This window comes from Pygocentrus nattereri, chromosome 27 (genome assembly GCF_015220715.1).
Source record: "Pygocentrus nattereri isolate fPygNat1 chromosome 27, fPygNat1.pri, whole genome shotgun sequence".
In the NCBI taxonomy this organism is placed as follows: domain Eukaryota; kingdom Metazoa; phylum Chordata; class Actinopteri; order Characiformes; family Serrasalmidae; genus Pygocentrus; species Pygocentrus nattereri.
Window position 1 is genome coordinate 17,824,775 of NC_051237.1, and position 19,605 is coordinate 17,844,379.

The 19,605-nt window shown below is 39.5% G+C and overlaps 1 protein-coding gene across 5 annotated transcripts; it reads right to left on the reverse strand.

Moving 5' to 3' along the window:
• Positions 1-1,465: 1,465 nt before the first annotated feature.
• Positions 1,466-18,726, reverse strand: si:ch211-80h18.1 (uncharacterized protein LOC555593 homolog). 5 transcript variants are annotated; one of them, XM_017693593.1, is made up of 43 exons: positions 18,657-18,726; positions 17,933-18,000; positions 17,706-17,774; positions 17,132-17,164; positions 16,517-16,558; positions 16,106-16,153; positions 15,870-15,914; positions 15,477-15,515; positions 15,332-15,382; positions 15,196-15,246; positions 13,706-13,750; positions 13,565-13,603; positions 13,280-13,414; positions 13,071-13,112; positions 12,932-12,976; positions 12,760-12,801; positions 12,566-12,613; positions 10,993-11,040; positions 10,767-10,811; positions 10,105-10,149; positions 9,967-10,014; positions 9,856-9,891; positions 9,437-9,496; positions 9,007-9,069; positions 8,236-8,283; positions 7,928-7,987; positions 7,765-7,824; positions 7,642-7,680; positions 7,082-7,117; positions 6,901-6,948; positions 6,556-6,591; positions 6,294-6,347; positions 6,105-6,146; positions 5,947-5,997; positions 5,794-5,838; positions 4,549-4,593; positions 4,425-4,460; positions 4,282-4,326; positions 4,108-4,158; positions 3,964-3,999; positions 3,747-3,782; positions 1,948-1,992; positions 1,466-1,586 (listed from the first exon to the last, which is right to left on the reverse strand). In XM_017693593.1, exons 1-43 carry the CDS (start codon positions 18,665-18,667, stop codon positions 1,552-1,554), a joined length of 2,046 nt encoding a protein of 681 aa, XP_017549082.1. In that variant the 5' UTR covers positions 18,668-18,726; the 3' UTR covers positions 1,466-1,551. The 5 variants fall into 5 exon arrangements, with proteins under 5 accessions (XP_017549082.1, XP_017549081.1, XP_017549083.1 ...); XM_017693592.1 differs by having other exon boundaries at positions 9,856-9,894; XM_017693594.1 differs by lacking the exon at positions 9,856-9,891 and having other exon boundaries at positions 9,437-9,493.
• Between the last annotated feature and the right edge of the window lie 879 nt (positions 18,727-19,605).

Sequence of the window (19,605 nt, forward strand, 5' to 3'; positions counted from 1 at the left end):
TTCAACTTTGTACAGAACAAAGTATTCAATGAGAATCTCACTCATTCAGGTCTAGGATGTGTTATTTGACTGTTCCCTCTATTTTTTTGAGCAGTGTATAATCAAATTACTCTCTGTAATCAAACGTGCAGCTGATCGAAGCAGGACGTTGTGTGTTGTAAATTATGCAACAGCTAGTTCCGGCCACGTGAGCTGATTGGTGGAGAGGCGTTCTAACGGCGTTGTTATTTCGCCATTGCGTCACGGGTTTTTCACAGCACCGTATCACTCCGCTGAGACGCCGTTGCTTAGGGGGAGGCTGGACAGCGGAAGGAGACTCGAGCCGTTTGAACGTTTTTACGTCTAACTTTGCGCACAAACAGAAAATTAATACTTTTGAGATCACATTTGACCCACAGCCAGTTTGGTCAGACTCTGAAAATGAGACGACGCTAAACTCAGAAACCGTCGCTGTGACAGAAGAAGCTGAACAACCTGGAATCAGCCAGAAATGAGCCCAACACCATTCGCCAGGCATGTAGTCTCAGCTTTAGAGTCTGACTCATAAACTGCCTCAATAAAAAAAAATTTACGCCGCTCGGTGGTGGTGACCGTAGTGTAAGCAGCTGGGGAACGAACTGCGGCTGCGCGGTGGGCGGAGTTCGTTACTCTGACGTAGCAATGAGCTGCTCGTTAAGGAACTATAATCTGGCGGAAGGAATCGCTAACATTAAAACATTAAGACATTAAAACATTAAAACATTAAATGCCGCCTTCACGGCCCAATTGATCTGTTTCTTACTTTATTTATTTAAATGTGGAAATAAAGGCGGCATAACACTCGAGGTTGTGTGTTATCACGAGTGATATCACGCGCCCTCTAGTGCTCTACTGCTTAAATGTCACACTAGTGATAAATGATGTCATATTGCCCAGCCCCAGGGGCGGGAAGGTGGAAGTGAAGCCTGATATTGTTGATCATATTTGATAATTATATGATATAGTTGAGAATTTGTATAATTGTAAGTAAATATTACGAGGTAGCCGCCTACCAGCAAATAAACACGAGTCCTTGGTGTGTGGTCATGAAAAAGCTTGAGTTTGATGTTCAAAATAGACGTTAAATTTAATGTGAAGATTATTTTCAAATGAAATACATTTAGCAATGTACAATTCTGTGACACATGTAAAGAATTGCTCAGATAGCTAGGCAAGACATCACGGAAAAAAAAAACATTTGCACTGTCGCGTGCCTTTTCAATATGAAGTCTGAAGGGGTGAGACTTCTCCAAGTCTCATGACTGTTGAGTGTTTCTCCTTTCATATCATCCCCTCCACATTCTGCCTAATGTCCATGAAGGAAATTACAGGGGACTTAAAAACAGGCACAATAAAAAGTTACCTTACAGTGTCCTCTGAATGTTTAAATAGGTAAACATAAAAACAAAACTGACACACACACAAAACGAAGTCTAAGGCTAGTGGGAGGGTTTGCTGATCCTCTGCCAGGCCGACTGGTCCGTACACTGAAATCTGTAGCGCAGAAACTTCACGCGTGGCTTCATGTGAAAATCAGCAGGTATCTTCCAGTTCCACATTTTCTGCACCTTGTAGAAGTGCAGAATGCAGTTATTTCATGCAGGTGATCTAAGCGGACTGCTGTACATTACTTTCTTGTAGCTGTTACTCAGCTGTTGTATACTGACCACAGAAAGCAACAGTTAGACTTTCCCCCCAAAAGTCTGTCCTCTAAATCTTACCGCTCTTGAGAGGACAAATGGGGTTTTACAGCTTTTTCAAAGCTAAAAAGTCATGAACGTCTCTTATACGTCAGTTATAACATCCTACGCTCTCTGAAATGTAGAGGTCTCATATACTGTGTACACTTGATGGCTAAAAAAAGACACATTTCAAGAGATTCGGCTTCAGCAGAACTAACTTATCATGATAGAAGGCGTTGCGACCCACCTTCAGGACCCTGACCAGATGTGTGGTACTGTTCACCTGCTGAAACTGGACAGAACAAGCAAAACCGACAAAAGAAAAGAGCTATTGAGCATCTGTCAAAGGACAAAAGGTGTAATGCTTCACAAGGAGTGGTCAGTGTCCTAGGAAATGACACTAAATTGAACATATTTGCCTGCACTGTAGGCAAACCATTAGCTGTTCACTCATGCAGTCATATGCAAAAACTGGTTCATGTTCACATTTATTGTTCATTTACTGAATCTGACTTAAAAAGACACATTTTCAAGTCTTCTTCCCCTCAGCATTTGGAGCTAAGTAAGTAAATATGAACTGCGCACTAAAATTTGAAGTAAAAGGCCATATTGAAGGTTCCTGCTTTTAGCAGATGTGCAAACATGTTTTCATCTTATTTAGAGAATCAACAAAACATGTAACATGAGTTTCACCTCCAACTTTAATTTGACCAGTGGCCTCTGCATATAACTACATATAATGGTGCCAATTCACCGCATTCCAGTCTGCCTCAGCTTCTGAATTCGAAAGGCCGTTTCACCTTAAGATTCATTGGTCCAGATTCTGTACAGCAGAGAGAGGAGTTCACTCTGAGCACAACTGAGAACCTAACTGGTGCAGGGATATGGGAATTCTAGGGCCAGTGCTGATTGCTGATAGTTTTGTGCATATGTCTGTCAATACTGATGCTGATACATCTATAATATCTTATATATATATATATATATATATATATATATATATATATATGTAATACAAATAGTATTAAAGGAATTTATTTGTAGAGAGTTACAAATGCTGTAGAATTAACCAAATGCAGGCATTTTAGCATCACAGCCCAGTGGCACCTAAATATTCTGCTCTTTCAGAATGCAATGATTTCTCATATCTTATCATTAGTGTTAGGCTGTAGCTTAAACCCATAATCCAGTAAGTTTTATTTCTTGCATAAAATAATGTCTCAAGTAAATGCACCTTCCCAAAAGCACGACATGAGTAGAGGTTCAAAAGTATCAGGTCAAACAACAAAACAAAACAGTAACTTTTAAGTAACTTATAGTACTGAAGTATAGAAACTGGGCTTATAAGGCTCTACGTTTTCTGGTCTAAAATAAAATGCTAAATCTGCAGAGATGTGACCAATCCCAAAGCAGTTACTGCCCACCTCTGACAGATAAAATACCAATATCATTGTGCATCTCAGTGGCTTATGTAACTGGCTGTTCTCTGCTATGAGCAGTTTACTGTCTCAGCATAAAGCAATTCTTAAGTTCCTCACTTCTCTGAATATGTTTCTCATGCTCACATATACTGAGGTTAATATATCTGAAGTGGTGCACAGGCTGTTTTAAATGATGGTCAAATGACACCAATGTTGTGCCACTTATTACTAAATTGCAGGAAAAATCCAAAAATGACCCAAAACATCTCTAACTGAATTATAGCTTTACGTGAAATATTATTACAGGCTGATATGGAATAATACAGTATGGAGGTTATGTGCTAATAAACACTTATACTTGTTCTCTGTTTTAGCTTATTCACTTTACATACTTTGTTTTACACACACACACACACACACACACACACACACACACACACACACACACACACACACACACACACACACACACATATTGGAAAACACACACATGGAAAAAATTCCCTGACGATTTTAGCTGGTTTAGCTGGTCTGGTGCTGGTCTAACTGGTCATTTATATGCTGGATTTGCTCATGACAGTTTTCTCTAGCAGCATGTGCACCTGTTAACTTCCATTAAGCTTACCAGCTGGTTGTATTTGTTCCGTAGCACCAAGTTGACCTGTAGAAGAGTAAACATAATTAACATAACAGAACCTCACAGTTAAGAAAAGAAACATTTGATAGTCTCACATAGACACAGTTGCTGATTGACAGCACAAACGCATTGATAGATTTTTTCATCACATATCCTAAATAGACATACGTATATAAACTTTAATATCTCTGAGCATTATACTTACTTGGACCCCCGAGAGTCCCTTGAGGTTCAGATGTAGCTGTAAAACGATAAATCATCAATTCATACTCTGTGGGAATTTATTAATGTTAACTGTAGATGTATTTATGCTATCTGCTGCGTTCAAAACAGCATGTGATGGACCCACCAGTGCCCATGGCATCTGTCTGTGTGGAGGCTCCAGCTGGACCTCCTGTAACTAAAGTGTGTCAGTATATTAGCACTATAGGAATAAAATCATCTTAGCTTATGGAAGTACAGCTGTATGATGAGTAGGCTGTGTAGTTCATTAACAGTTAGTTTGCTTTGAAATGTCACCAACCTGGAACCTCTGTCTGAACCACACTATTATGTGACCTTGAGACATCTGAAAAAAAGGTAGGAGAGATTTTGACCAGACTTTTTTTTGTAAGAGGGTTTCTGCTTTACAGCTTGTTATTATCATATCAGTTGTTGATGACACACCTGCAAATCCACGCCCAGCCTCAGGCACAGTATCTGCTGTTGGGAAAGACAGACTAAATATGAAATGATTGCATGAGCGTGTGTTTGGGGCCCTTATTCACTTTACTGAAAGGTTGACAGTTACCTGTATTATTTGAGATTCCTTCAGTCACTCCTCTGCCATCATACCCTGCATAAGACCAGTGTTTATAATTCATTAGAAAAGCTTGTTTTGGGTTCTGTGGTGTTTAAACATCGCAAAGCTACACGTATTTTCTACAGATTAACAAAATAATATCAGTATTTGTCTGTTCAGGCATTTCCTTACTCAGCTTCCAGTGCCAGTATAGCTGGCAATGAATGTTGTGGAACAAATTAGTACATCGTAACTGGCTCCTTCTCCCTTTTTTTAGTACAGAAAGCTCCTTTTCGCTTTCTATTAGGGGAAAAAAACTAGGGAAAATGATTAAAAGGTACACCTGAATGTTACAAAAGTCCTCAGCTAGCATAGTCTTATGGTAACTTCATTTAATGACAGTGTAATCCAAAACTTAATCTGCACTGCCAGTTGAAAACATGCCTACAATATACACACCCATTACTGACCCAGGCATTCGATTGCGCACGTAGCATCTCTATGGAAAAAGCCCCCTCCCAGTATTGAAGCTATGGAGCAGTAAAATGTCTCTGGAGTGATGGAGCTCCATCATTTATCTTTGAGATAAGCTGGATTAGTATTTGGGATCTAGACCTAAACATCGAACATCAGAATCTGACCTCACTAATGCTCCTGGATGCAATCAAATAATCATTATAAAATAATAATTACATTACTGAAAAAAACAGTGCAGTGGTGTCAAGTTTTCCCTCATTCTGGGTTCACCTCCCTCAGGCTTGTTAGCTGCTGAGTTGAGATGTGTCTGAAGAGGCGCAACACTAAACACTGCAGTGCTGTGGCCTGGAAGGAACACATTTTGACCCCTCGGATCTAGTTTAAAGCCTTACTAGAAGAGTGAGAGCTAGGAATACCTTTGATATCAGAAGAAACATGTTGGATGGGCAGGTGTCCACAAACTTTTGGACATATAGTGTAAATGCACAAGAGTGACATATCATGGCCTGGAAAAGTGAGTCTTAAGCCACCAATGAAAAGAGCTCAGAGACGGGGGAAGTCAAATCTGAAAGGACAGCTTGTGAGATTGTGACTTGCAGGCATGTTTATACGTTATCAGCATAATAAGTTCAGGTGAAAACCCCATTTTTAGATTGTGTTGCTTATTTACAGCTTTGTTAAACCATGTCCTGTCTTCAACTAAACATGGACTTGCTGAGAAGGAAACTGAACTTTCTTCAATGTATGTGAGGGAATAACTGATCATTAAATACAAACCTATTGTACCCGGAGGGCTAGAGCTGTAAACGGCATCGCCCATGGCTGAAAAAGAGTATTGTTACCGCTAGTATCAGATAAAATCTGTTTTATGTCTGTGTATGACAGCATAATATTGAGAATGATAGTTGTGCTTAGCCCTTTTGGGGTTACCTGTCATGTCCATCGGGATGTGACCAATGGTTACTGGTTCACCTGCTAAACCTGCCCAGAGCGACAAATCATTACACGCACCATCCTTTCTTTCAGTTTCAGACTTTATGCTCATAGGGTACTTTTATTGTTTCTTACATGAATGAAATATCAAATACCTGCCACATCTGTCTGTGTACCTGCTCCAGTGACTGCGCCATCTGCAGTGAAGAATGAACAGTGAGCAAAACCAACCAGACTTCAATCAGCAGTCTCTGGCAGGACCTTTCTGGAGGTAGGAGAGTCACACTCCTGAAGGTCAAACCTTGCGAGCTCTGCAGCCTAAATGCAACATTTAGCGTACTTACCAGTGATTTTGGCAAAGGGACTGAGGGTGGGGTCCTTAATATCCAGAGTTCCTGCTGAAAAAGCAATGGAAAAAAATTCAAGCCATTATCTCCATCTGCTTTTTTTCCTTATTACTCAATTTCCTGTTAGCGATTTAACGCTCGCCTGAGACTCTTTGGTATTTGAACAGTGAAACAGGTATAAATTCATTGTGGCACTTCATGCTGTGAGGCGACCGTAAGCGTGCTATTGAGAAAAGGCGGTCAGTAAATTAGAACTCACCTGTGTCAGTTTGTGTGGCGAGGCCATATTGCTCACCTGCGTGGAGGAGAGACAAATCAGTTGGAAGGTTTTGGGACCTCTTTGTTAAAGTTATTTTTTTTTTGCATTTGAAAGGTTTTATTAAAAGCTATGGATCCTCAGGGAATACTCTTTGCTGCTTCTTCCTATTCAAAAAAGGTGGTCCAAGAAAATTTGTCAAAGATGATCTACTTTCCACATTGAAAACAGCTGTTTGGTGGGCAGACTCATCCTTCCATGCAGTCATTGGCTATAAACACTGAATTATAGCTAACAAATCAACTGACAAATCTACTGAGGTCATTATCTATGGCGAAGCATATTTACCAGCTGTGTGTTGTGTCTCTGTGGGAACAACTTGATGATTTGGTGAGCCTGATTAGAAATTAGAAGTTACTTTAAACAGGTAGGTAAACAGTGACACTAAAATCATCCCAGTCGTCATTGGTTGTCCTAATGCTGCAGGTACTATTAGGGATAGTAGGCCACAAACTTCTGGGATACATACTTGTGTCAATGTGGATATCGGTTCCAGGAGGATCACCTGTAAAATAAAATACAGCAGATCTAACTCTTTCCTTACTTTCCCTGTTTTACATGGTCATTATGGATTTTTCTATAGTGCAAAAATGATATCTTGGCGAGTGAAATCATCTAAAATCTAATATAAATATCCAATTACTTCTTCTGAGATTGTTGTAAGAATATTTCTTACTTATATCTAGATGTTTTTAGCCATTTAGTTTTTTTTACTTTAGTTTTTAGATGTTTTTAGTTTGTTTTAAGCCATCATATCTAGTGAAAGTATCTTATTCCTGACAAATAATGTAGATACTAAGTCAAGAAGTTACGGATAATTTTGCTTGGAAGTATCAGCCAATAGAACAAGACACTGTCTTTACACAACATTACCTAAAACATGCAAAAAAAGTTGAGAAGTAATTTAATTCATCTTACAGTGTTCATACAACACTCTCAAAATTAAAAATATTAGATATTTGACTAGATTTAAGACGAGTTCACTTTCCAAGATAACATTTTTTGGGAAATGCCGTATTTTGCTCGTACCTCTGTGTATGTCTACCACTGGTCTGTGGCGTCCATTGCCTGTAATATAGCAACGGATGATATAACAAAATGCAAAACAAATCTTTTGCTCTAACCTGAATTGATGCTTAAATTACAGCTTACCATTTGTATGAGGTGAATCAGCACCATTGTTGTCATTGTTACCATTGTAATCAGCCCCCTCTGAAGACCAGAGACAGTAGAATGAGCTATTCCAGACCTTATTTAGCATGTTAAGACTGCAGATCTTGACTTATGATTTTGTGACTTATAATTTATAACCTACCCATGTAGTCTGTAAAGGTGGGGTCTGAATGGGACATCATTTCAAAGGCTGCAGCTGCACCTGAGACATTTGCACTGAATTAATGCCACAAAATGAATAAATCCTGAATAAACCATACATTACTGGCCTAAGGTTGAAGCCAGTTCTCAAACTCTGCAGTCCACCATTCCACTTCTCAACAAACCTGAGCCAGGCAATAAAACAATTACTGAACATACATAATATGGCTCAGGTGTATTAGGAACGAGCCTATGACTAAAATATGTGTGCACAAGCTCTATCACATTCACTTATTAAGATGTGCTTACCTGTCATATCGCCGGGTGAGCTGAATTGAGCACCGTTATCAGAGGTTCCTGAAACATAACACAACATAAATACTGAAGCTACTGAAATTCAGGAAGATACACTCAGTCTACTTCTGTGCAGATGTACAGAACTATACAAAAGTCTTAGGCAGTGATGAGAACAGTTTATCTTGACTGAAACATTAGAAAGAAATACAAAAAATTAGATAGAAACATATAAATATTGTGAAATGTAACACATTTGTTTTTAAAAAGCTTCTTAATAAATTGGTTAGAACTTTTTGACTTCTCCATGTACACCAGCCATGGCATGTGTGTATGAAGTTCTGTCACCAGCACTGCAAAATTATCTTGATCTTGGCAAGTGAAATCATCATAAATCAAGTCAATATATCTAAAATTTCCCCTTATGAGGCCGAATGAAAAGATCGTCAGATTACATTTACTTATAATTACGTTTTAAGTAATTTATCTATATAAAATGACTTTAAACAAGGAAAAAACATAGATATGAGATTGTATACCTTTCACTTGTCAAGACAGCATTTACACCTTATTTCATTAAATGAAGGACTAACTGGCCAAATTACACTGTTAAAGATGCTTCTTCAAGGGTTCTTAAGTTCTACTAATGTCAAGCTTCTAATAACAGAAGAACGCTTTTTGGTGCTATAGTGCTTACTCTGCAGATAAGTGTGTATCATTTTCTTAGATGATCAAGATTTTTGCTAAGTACTGTATGTCTGTGTATTGTTGAATTATGTGTGGTACCGGTTGAGGGGACAGAAGAATCTGGCCCAGTTCCTGCAGAGGAGTGATCAGGACCTGAAGGGTCTTAAAAGTTTAAATACACATTTTAGCAAAAGGATTGTGACACATTATTACACAATATGGACAGTCTAACCTTTATGAAGGGCCAGAGTCAAGCAAAGTTTGGTGATTTCCAGGCTAAAAGACACCTTCTAAACCTGATCACTAGCTCCTGAGAAATTACCAAACTATGGTGGGCTCTAGCCCTTCAGCCTGGTTTCCTCAAAAATGCTTTGACTCAACATCTCATGGATGACATTTTTAGTAGTCAGTGCCATAACTACAAGCCTGACAAAGTATTTCAGAGGTATGGGGGGACAGACAACTGCTATTGTGGGAGAGGTTGCTAAATTTATGACAGCAGAGCAGAACAGCTCCAATATCCCAGTACCTGGTGGAGTGTCTGGAGCCGAACTGCTACTGGCTGGCTGACCTGGATCCAGCCCAGCTGCTGGAAGAGAACCACCAGTGAGAAACAAAGCAAGCCAACCATGATTTACAGCACTTTCCCATTTCATGAATCACTCGGGAAAGAACAACAGCTAGCTAGCTTATTTTGTCAGCATGCCCCATAATTAGTGCAACATGACAGGAGCAAGAACTTAGCGTTCTTGAAAGGGCCGCTTGGAGCTGTTATAAAAGACGAGCATGGTTGTAAATCAAGCTGTTTGAAATAGTACTGTAGGTCTTATTATAAGTCAAATGAGATTAGGGGGAGCTTTGAGTTGTTGTTTCAAGGATCATAAACATCAACCTACATTAGCTATTTCACTAAAAGTTTTAACTGGAGATACATGAAGGGACACTAACCTGTTGACTCTACCTGAAAAGCGAGTCCCATATGATCTGCTGAGATAGCACCAGTGATTAGACATGTGGGCATAACGTCTGAGGGAGTGGCGGTGCGGTCTGAAGGCATACCTATAGCATCAGTGTAGGGATGTGGAGCAAAGCTGTCCCCCATGCCACCTGCACAGACAACATAAGAGTAGGTTTCAGGAAGCAGAGACGCAAGTGTCATCAAACGGACCCACCGTCGTAACTGAAAATCAGGCTCACCCATTAGGCCAATGAGGAAGTCATGGCTGGATTGGTCTATCATGCCTAGGACACATTTAAAGGAGACACGAGGGCAGTTAGCAACCCAAAGAACCCTAAATAGTAACCTACAGTATGTTTATGCCACTCTACAATGTTAAAGCATGGGTGCCCATCTCCGGTCCTGGAGGACCTCTGTCCAGCACACACCTGATTCACATAGGCAGTTATATCCTTGGTTTAGTATGTGTCTTGAAACAGAAGAGTCCAAACTGTACTAGGCATTGGCCTTCCATGACTGGACAACCCCTGCCCTTACAGTGACTTCTCTGAAAGAATACCCTGCTTATATTCAAGGATCCCAATCCCTCACCCACCATTTTGTTGTTTACTAGTAAAAATAAAAGCAGCAAAAAGGGTTCTTTGGAGAGATGCTACAGAAGAGCCAGCTTGCACTAAACATAGGGCTGTCACAATCATACATTTTTTGCTGGCAATTAATTGTCACAGAATAATTGCGATTAATGATTTCATTGTTTGCAAGCATTAAAATACAAGCCTAGAGTGGCTGTACTGGCTATAATGTCCACTCACACAAACATGTACAGTTACAGATTTGGCTCATAGCGCAAAATGTTCTGCAGAGCTGGTCGCTGAGAAGCACACCCTTTCTGTTTACTTACCTGTAATTTCCAGATGGGAACTTGAGCCAAAAGCATCAAAACCACCTGTGAAATAGATGAACATGAAATAGGTCATGTTACTCATGAATGTGCAACAACTTATTTTTCCTATCTAATCATAAATAGAAACGAGAAATATCTGAAAATGTGTAAAAATTACATTACAACTTAAAAATTACAACTGCTCTCATATTCCAGAGGAAGATTTCACATTTTTCCTTCATACCTGTCAAGTCTATTTGAGTCGTGCCCTCCATGAAGTGATCCAAACCTCCTGTGTTAGAACCAAAAAATGGGGGATGTTTGGGCTTTGTTCTAGATCAAATCACACTGCCAATGTCTATACGCCACTAAATAAAACGTTTGGCCCATTTCATTACACCCCATTTTCAAAAAGGTTGGGTTGCTGAGCAAAATGTAAATAAAGGCAGAATGCAGTGATGTGCAAATCACTCACCCTAAATTGAATTGAAAATAGTACAAAAACAACACATCAATTGTTGAAACTGATAAAGTTTTGATAAATATATACCGATTTCATATTTAATGCAAGCAACGCTTTCCAAAAAGTTGGGACGAGGCATGTTAACAATTGAGTTGCATCAACTCTTCTTTGACCAACTGTATGCATTTGGGAACTGTTGTTGCTTTGAAAGTGACATTTTTCCCCATTCCTACTTGATATAGAATTCCAGCTACTCAAAAGCTCAAAGTCTATGGCCATGGATGTATTTTTAATTTCATAATGCACCAAATGTTTTCAGTGGGTGACGCTGTAGTGCAGGCAGACCAGCTTAGCACCTTGACTCTTACTTACTAAAAAGCCAGGCTGTAATAGGTTGCAAGGCCAACCCTGAAAAAGACGTCATCTGGATGGCAGCATGTTGCGTCAAAGTCTGTATATATCATTCAGCATTAGTGTTGCCATCACAGATGTGCAAGTCACACATGCCATGTGCATTTAATCACCCCCATGCCTCCACAGACACTGGCTATTAAACTGTGTGTTGAGAACAAGCCATACTTTAAACCACAGGACATTTCTCCACTTTTTATTAGTCCATCTTAAATGAGCTTGGGCTCAGAGAAAGTGGTAGCATTTCAGGATCCTGTTTATATATGGTTTCTTCTTTTTTTTCAGTTTATCCTGCATTTGTGAGTGCAGCAACGGACTGTGTTCACAGATTATGGTTTTTAGAAGTGTTGCTAAGCCCATGCAGTAATTTCCACTACAGATTCATGTCTGTTTTTAATGCAGTGCCACCTGAGGGCACAAAGATCACAGCTAGTCAATACTGGTTTTCTGCCTTGTCTTTTGCATACAGAGATTTCTTCAGATTCTCTGAATGTTTCAATAATGTTATGTACCGTAGATTGTGTACAAATGAATATAATTAGTTGTTGTTGTTTTTTTGTTTTTTTTTGCATTGCACAACTTAGATTAGTATTTTTGTTGTGTTGCCCCTGTGCCAACCTTTTTAAAACTAGTTGCTGGTATCAAATTCAAAATGGTCATATGAACAATACAAGTTCTCACTTGATATGTTGTCTATATATACTATTTTCCCATTAAAAATGGGCTTTAAATGATCTGCACATCGGCAAAACTTTGCTGAGAAATTCAAACCGTGAAATTTATCATACTTTTAGCTAGAAAAATAAATGCAAATATTATTATAAAGCTTTGAGGCCTTTTTTGGACCCAGATAAGGAATTAGTGCAGGATCCCTAATCATTAAAGTAAGATGTAGGTTAAAGTAGGTAGTAGGTTAGTATGGTATATGTTTAGGATTCCCCACCTGTGTGCCCATTATCTAGTCCATTAGTCAACTGCTTGTGTCCATTGCCTGTGAGAGTACAACAGGAAACATTAATCATGAATTGTACTTATATCTAAGAACAAGAAAAGGTCCTGATTTTAGCTAACATTATTATACATGGCAAGAAGTTTGCTGTTGTCACTGAGCTTCTGAAAACTAAACTTCAAACTCACCATTCTTCTCAGTCTCTGGCATTTCTCCTACTGACTCAGAGCCTATATTTACATATATAGCATGATGATTTGCCATTTTGAACAAAATACATATGTTTTTTGATGTTGCCTTATTTAATAAAAAATCATTACAAATGGAATTTGCAACATTTTTACATCATTGTCACCTTACCTGGGGCTTCAATTTGAGATCCTTCATGAACTATTCGACTTTCACCTAAAGTAAGAGAACTGCTTTTAAAGACTGTTCTCACATAGGATATGACATTGCTATATAAGAGGAAAATGGCAATACAATACAATTTATATACCATTCTCAGATCCATCCACGTGTGGAGCTACTGCTTCTGAACCTACACATATACACACATTTTGGGTCATCTTCCAAATTCATCAATAAGAATCAAACAGCAGAATGGATGCCCTCTACAGGCCACATATAAAACCCATGGCTATATGACTGCATTTGAGTAGAAAATGGTGTCATGCATCAGTGATGCCTGCTTTGGATCCGTAATACCTGCTGGCTGTGATTGGACTTCAGAGGAAACGAAAGCTGAGCCACTTGTCTGGCCTGATCCCATTTGACTTGACACATGGCTTGATGACACTTGGCCTGGCAACGCATGGCTCAATGAAACTTGGCTTGGGGACCCTAAGAGAAAAAGAATTGACTGTTGCATCAACCAAGGTACAAAAGCATGGAACAAATAAATGTACTGCTTGATTTTGACAGCTTTTGTCATATTTGTGCATATTATAAACATGTATGTCAAATACAGTATGCAAATAAATGGACACATACCATGAGAAATAGTGTCTGAGTGAGTTGTCCCAGCTGTACCTATAATACATGAAAGATGGTGGCGTCTTGAGTAGGACTAAGATGAGATTGAATAGTATTTATAATATATTTCAAGAATAACTCATAAACAATTATCATTACCGGGGACCTTTGAGCTCCCGTGACCAACTGCACTTATGACTGCGCCTGAAAATAATTGTCCCATTTAACTAGTGTGGCCAGAGAACTCCTGGTGTGGCATCACAAAATGCATGAGAACCAGCAGGTATCGAGGAATGGATAAACATTTTAGAAGTTAAACCCCTTTCCCTCCTATTCTGAGTGAATTTATTGCATTTACACATTTAATTCCCTGAGAATTATGACCTCGAAGGTCATAACTGTGAGTCTGCAACAGTGCTATTAATCGTATGATTTTGCTGCCCCGTCTTTCGTTTGAAAATGACGATTTCCGGTGTAACTACCAGTTATATCTTCGTGTAATTTTAATAAATCCCTTCAAACGAAACAATCGCTTGAGTACAAGTGAAAATGTTTGAAATTGAATTCCATGCAAGCAAGACTCTGAATGTCTAACGGTCATAACGTAGAACAGGGGACAGTAAAATACGAAGGTGGGTAACATTTAGAACAGAACCATTTGTCACTGTGTTATTAGACCTCTGCATTTAACCCATCTGTGCACTGAAACACCCACATACATGCACACTTGCCTGGAGCGGTGGGCAGCCCTATCCACAGCGCCCGGGGAGTGATTGGGGGTTAGGTGTCTTGCTCAAGGACACTTCAGTCATGGACTTTTCAGCCGAGGGGATTGAACCAGCGACCCCTGGTCACAGGGCTGGTTCCCTAACCTCCAGCCCACGACTGCCCCCCAACCCCACCTGCCGGTTATTTAATGTATAACATCTTCACAAACAGTTTTTGCTGCAGGAACCATTTTGCCCATCGACAATTTCAATATGTTTCAGTGGGCAGCGATGTGAACTTAATTCATCTAAAATAACGAGTTAGCTAGTTAACAGTTAGCAGTAGGTTAGCGGTATCGTTAGATAACTGGCTCATGCATGCTGGCCACATTCTGTTATATTTACACATAAAAGTGGTCAGCAGACAAAATAACATAGAAATCACCATTCACATGTATTGGAGCAAACAATATGCACATTCTTTAGATAATACAAACGTACATAGCCTTACTCAACATTATCCCCTGCCATCCTCCAACTTATTTCCCACTACTTGCAAAATGTGACACCCATTTCCTTTCAATATGACCCTTCAGCACATTAAACAGCACATACGGGAAGGAAAGACATTTTAAAACTGTTAAACTCACCCGAAACCAAGTAAGAACAAGACGAAGTTTCGTTTCCAAAATGTAGAATATCCCTTTGATTAAATTACGTTTATCCTACTTTTCCTGGTGAATAATGCTAAACCACTGTTATATAAGTATTAGATGTCCTTTAGTCCCCAGTGTCAAACCCTCAGACTCCAGTGAATAGACTTCTCTCACTTGTTCTTGAAATCATTCAGTTAATGTTACCTGTGATATGTTTGTAGGTGATAGATTAGTTATTTTGTTAAAGCCTGCAGTTTTTAGTTACTTACAACTAGTTACAACCTACCTGTAGATACTGCTCCTGACGTGGACCCACCTTGTCCGGACAGACTTGAATCTGAAAGTAGAAGGAAGAGATGAAGGCCAGACACTTTACGGGGTCAGCTGGGTAAGCCTACCATCCCTACATCCGATTGCTTTACCATGTGAACTGGAGCCAGAGGGCAAGGCTTGAGAGTCTCGTCCATTGTGTCCTGTAACCAAAATATGATAAAAGAGTCATGAATGACAGACAGGTCTCTGCGCACATGTTAATCTGTGGCTAATGTTAGAGATTTTTCATTTTACCATTAGTATCATCTGCTGTTGCTGAGGAGCCACTTGATGCTGTTAACACAAAGAACATCTTGACTGTATGAAGCGTATGTGCAACACAGGCTCTAATTTCTGTCGCACGTTTACTTTTATACGAGTACTGTCCTTCAACAACTCAATGTCAGACCCTTGATAAGACTCTTGGTGTAACTATACGCCATAGTGTATCATTGACATAACCAAAACTGCTTCTGTGAACACTAATACTTCCTATGATCCTGTGATAAACCTTTTGATACTTGTCAGAAGAGCAGGTACACAGGTCGGTGCTAGTGTTATTGAGCTTCCCATAGGACTGGTCAGTCCAAGTCCTTTGTTTTGAAGGGTTTGCTAGATCTGACTTTGATAAGTTAGTTTAGGGCTTACAGCCAAAGCTTGTTTGTGCGGCACCGTCTCCATTCAGTTTCTGACCTGGGAAATAACAAAATGAGGTCTGTTAAGTTCCATTCCCCCAAACGCTAAAAGTACATTTAAAAAGCCATGGATAGGGGTCACTGATTTTCTAACAGTCTCACTCAGCACCTTTTTGTCACTGAACACATGAGAAAATTGGGCTAATGGACTTGTTTTTTGAGTTAACGAATGGAGTTTTCTCTCCTTACCATTTGGAGATTGGCCCACCAGAGAAGTGCCAGGTAGAGCAGTCACACCTTGGAAAGAACCAGTTCTTCAGTGCAGGCAAGGTCACAGTCCACTGAAATACCTCTCAGCACACTCTTAACGATATGTAACTCAAAGCGTCCTTTAAGACAGGCATGAAAACCTCAGTGGACTAGTTTCGGTTTCCTGCATTTATGAATGCATCAAGTAACATGCAGAGGATCCTACCCCTTTTGGCATAGTTGTCAATATACCCGAGCCCTAACCAGATTAAGGAGTGATTGACTTTGCCCACTCTGCATTAAAGGAAGCTTAAGCTGCACCCAATGAGCTGCTTTCCACAGCTGAGGGGTTCACTGTTCTCTGAGAGAGATCTGTCCCCAAAGCTAAAAAGAGGATTAGCATCATCTTACCTGGGCCTTTGGGCACCACTGTGGCTTGCTGGGCTCCAGCTCCTGTTTAGAAAAACCCAAAGAAACAAGAAACATATTCTTGAGGTTCTGTGAGATCAAATCTCGTTCAAGCAGTCAGTTGGTTCTGGTCAGGTGCCCCCAGACCAGAGGACAATAACGCTCTGTCGAACACATACCTTGAGACCTTGTGCCTTCCAGTGTGTTTGGAAAAATCCAACACATATAGTTACGTGTTTTATGAGTATATTATGAGTGTTTATATAATTCTTATAACGTATTTTAAGATATGTGCAGCAATTGATTGTTATGACCATTTAATGTATGCTATTGAAATGTTTCATCTTACCAACACATGATATACATGTTTTCAAATATGTTTATGTGTAACATATCAGTCCTTACTGTTCATTTCTAGCACATAATTGTTCTTAAATTATTCCTATGAACTGTAGGCGAGAGTGTCATACATACATATTGAAAAACTGAGCTACGTATACCATCTTCTTTCATAGAGTGTTTAGCGTTTAAATGTATTTTGGATACCAAGCCAATTAGCAAAATTAGCTCGGGGTAAAGTTATATGCATCGGTGGTAAGTTGCTAACTTGTCACCCACCCTTCAAATGTTGACCTTTGGAGTCATCATCATCTGAAAAGAAAGGGGAGATGGATACAGTTCATAAAAACTGTTCACAAATAAGTCTTCCACTTTCCGAAATTTGTTCTTCAGTTTCGTTTATCTAGTCCACAGAGACAAAAACTCTCTTTGGGTCCGGAACTCTCAAAATTCTCTTTTAAGCACAGGTTTGGTAATGTTGGTACGGATGTGGTTTAAGCTCTTCAAAGATTTAGCACATGTTAAAACGCTTTATTAGTCTTCCTTTATCTTTTTTTATGGTTATTTGGACGAACTGTTTTTGGTGTTCAGCCGATCATCTTCTAGGTGATTTGACATCAATGGTACGTGACTGAGGGGTGAATGAAGATCTTTCAGATTTATTGGCTAAAGCCTGATCCTTAAGGTTACTGCTATGGCTTTTATCCCTGTAAATACATTTGTCCTTAGAGTTTAGTGTGAGAAGACCTCACAGTTCCAGTGTTTCCAATTAATGTTTGTTTTCTGCACTCAGTATAGCAGGTGTTGGTCAGGACACTTAAACAGTAACAGTAAGTGGACCTTCATCCCCTACCCTCTTCTTCCTCCGAGAGTTCTTCCTCACCCTCCTCTGCCTCAAAGTCATTCTCCTCAGGTTCTTTGTCTGGAAATCGAGATTCTTACAGTTATCCACACTAGTCTCAAGTTATGAATACACAGGTGATAGCTAATATATTGTGATTTATTGCATGGGTGTTTAAAGTATTAAGGTATTAAACTGAAATAAGGCTACTTGTGAAAGTATTTGAACGACCATCATACCTTCAACTGGTGCAGTTGAAGCAGTTGTTGCCAGAAAGACAACTGCAACTGAGGCAATAATTAGATTTCTGTAAAATCAAAACATTTTACAGAAGATTAATGAGCAAGAAAGCAGCAAGAAGCAAAACAATGCGGAATACATGGTGCTCTCTAGACAAAGCAGGTAGAATACACTATACCCACAAAGCATCTTTGCACATGCCAGTATAAATAACATTTCAATGCACACATATTAGTCATCTTATCATCATGCACATATTACCTACTGTTATGGTAGTTCTGTGTGAATAGGCATGGAAAGTAAAATTAATGAAACAATTGTGAAATCAGAGTGATGAGTACAAATTAACGAGAGGCCACATCCCGTTATGATTACGCATCATCAGTTTAGGTCTAAAATGAAATCGGTTAACAGACAAAGTATCATCAAAATAATCAGCCAAATCAACTAAAGCAAACAATACGCCTATAATACGTCATTCTCTGGCTCGTTTAAAGCTGTCTGATGCCTGTTCATCATAAAAATGTTTAAATGAGCAAAAACATATGTTAACACATCACACTGCCTCTCCTTGTCCGGTAACTTGACCTTACTCAGTCCGCAGTCTTTGATGCACTGTATAGTATGTATCACCAATTAGCACATTCTCAGCTATTCATTGTTCATGTGGTGCTAAGTTAGCATCAAGCGGAATATTTACAGATATACTTATTCTTGACTTACCGTGACAACATCTTTTGTACAGGTCTAAGTGGGAAACTCAAGAACAGACATAGAGTAGGTAGCACACAGGTTTTTGACTTCCCTATGCTTCAGTGGGCACCAATATTTGCTTTATACCCTCCCAGCCCCCCATCTTTGTAAGGGGCAGGACTTTAATTCTAACCCCAGCCCCTATCAGTCAAGCTACTCCCACTGTTTGTGTGTAATTGACAGAGCAGTGGAAAATTTTTGCGCTGAAGTTTGGGTCGAATATAAGAATTTGGATTCCATGTTGTTGCAACATGTTAATGTTTTAGAGCACTCAGTGAGAAACCTGTGGTTTTGTAGTGAACTTTTGTCATGCTAGCATTTATGTTGTTGAAATCTCCTCACTTGTGGTGTCACCTCTGACACTGATGAAATCAGTTGAGGAGATCTACCAGTGGAGGGCACAGCTCCTCTTCAGATAAAGCCTACTACATTTAACTCTATCTATCTATCTATCTATCTATCTATCTCTCTCTCTCTCTCTCTCTCTCTCTCTCTCTCTCTCAAAAATCCTACTGTAGCACGGTTAATGAGTAGTTGGGCCAGAGGTAACCTCAGGAAGTTGTAGGATAGGCTTGAGAAAGTGCATCTTTGTTAGGATGAGCTTAAATTGCTGATCGAAGATACTGACCTCTTGAGAGGCATTGTGTTCTGTCCAACCTTGGCCTTTCCAGTGCGTTTTTTCATCCTTGGTGGTTGTATTCGGTTAGCTGACCATTTGATAGCTGCATTCTTATTTAAAAATCGAGACCATGTTCCAAATGGTTGAATGAGGAGTATTGTAACTACAAGGACATGATGTTGTCGTACACTTGGGGCGATCCATATGCATTCAAAGTCTCGATGCTCGTAAGTTTAAGAAGCTTAATGCATTATGCGGCCCTCTGGCGTTACTGAATATCTACTCTCTTGGAGGAAGATT

Excerpts from the sequence above, each read along its gene's own strand:
- si:ch211-80h18.1 (XM_017693590.1), bottom strand. Across the intron at positions 15,516-15,869 it reads CGCACAAACAAGCTTTGGCT|CATCAAGTGGCTCCTCAGCA; the intron begins GTAAGCCCTAAA and ends TTGTGTTAACAG. Across the intron at positions 15,247-15,331 it reads CTCTGGCTCCAGTTCACATG|ATTCAAGTCTGTCCGGACAA; the intron begins GTAAAGCAATCG and ends TTCTACTTTCAG.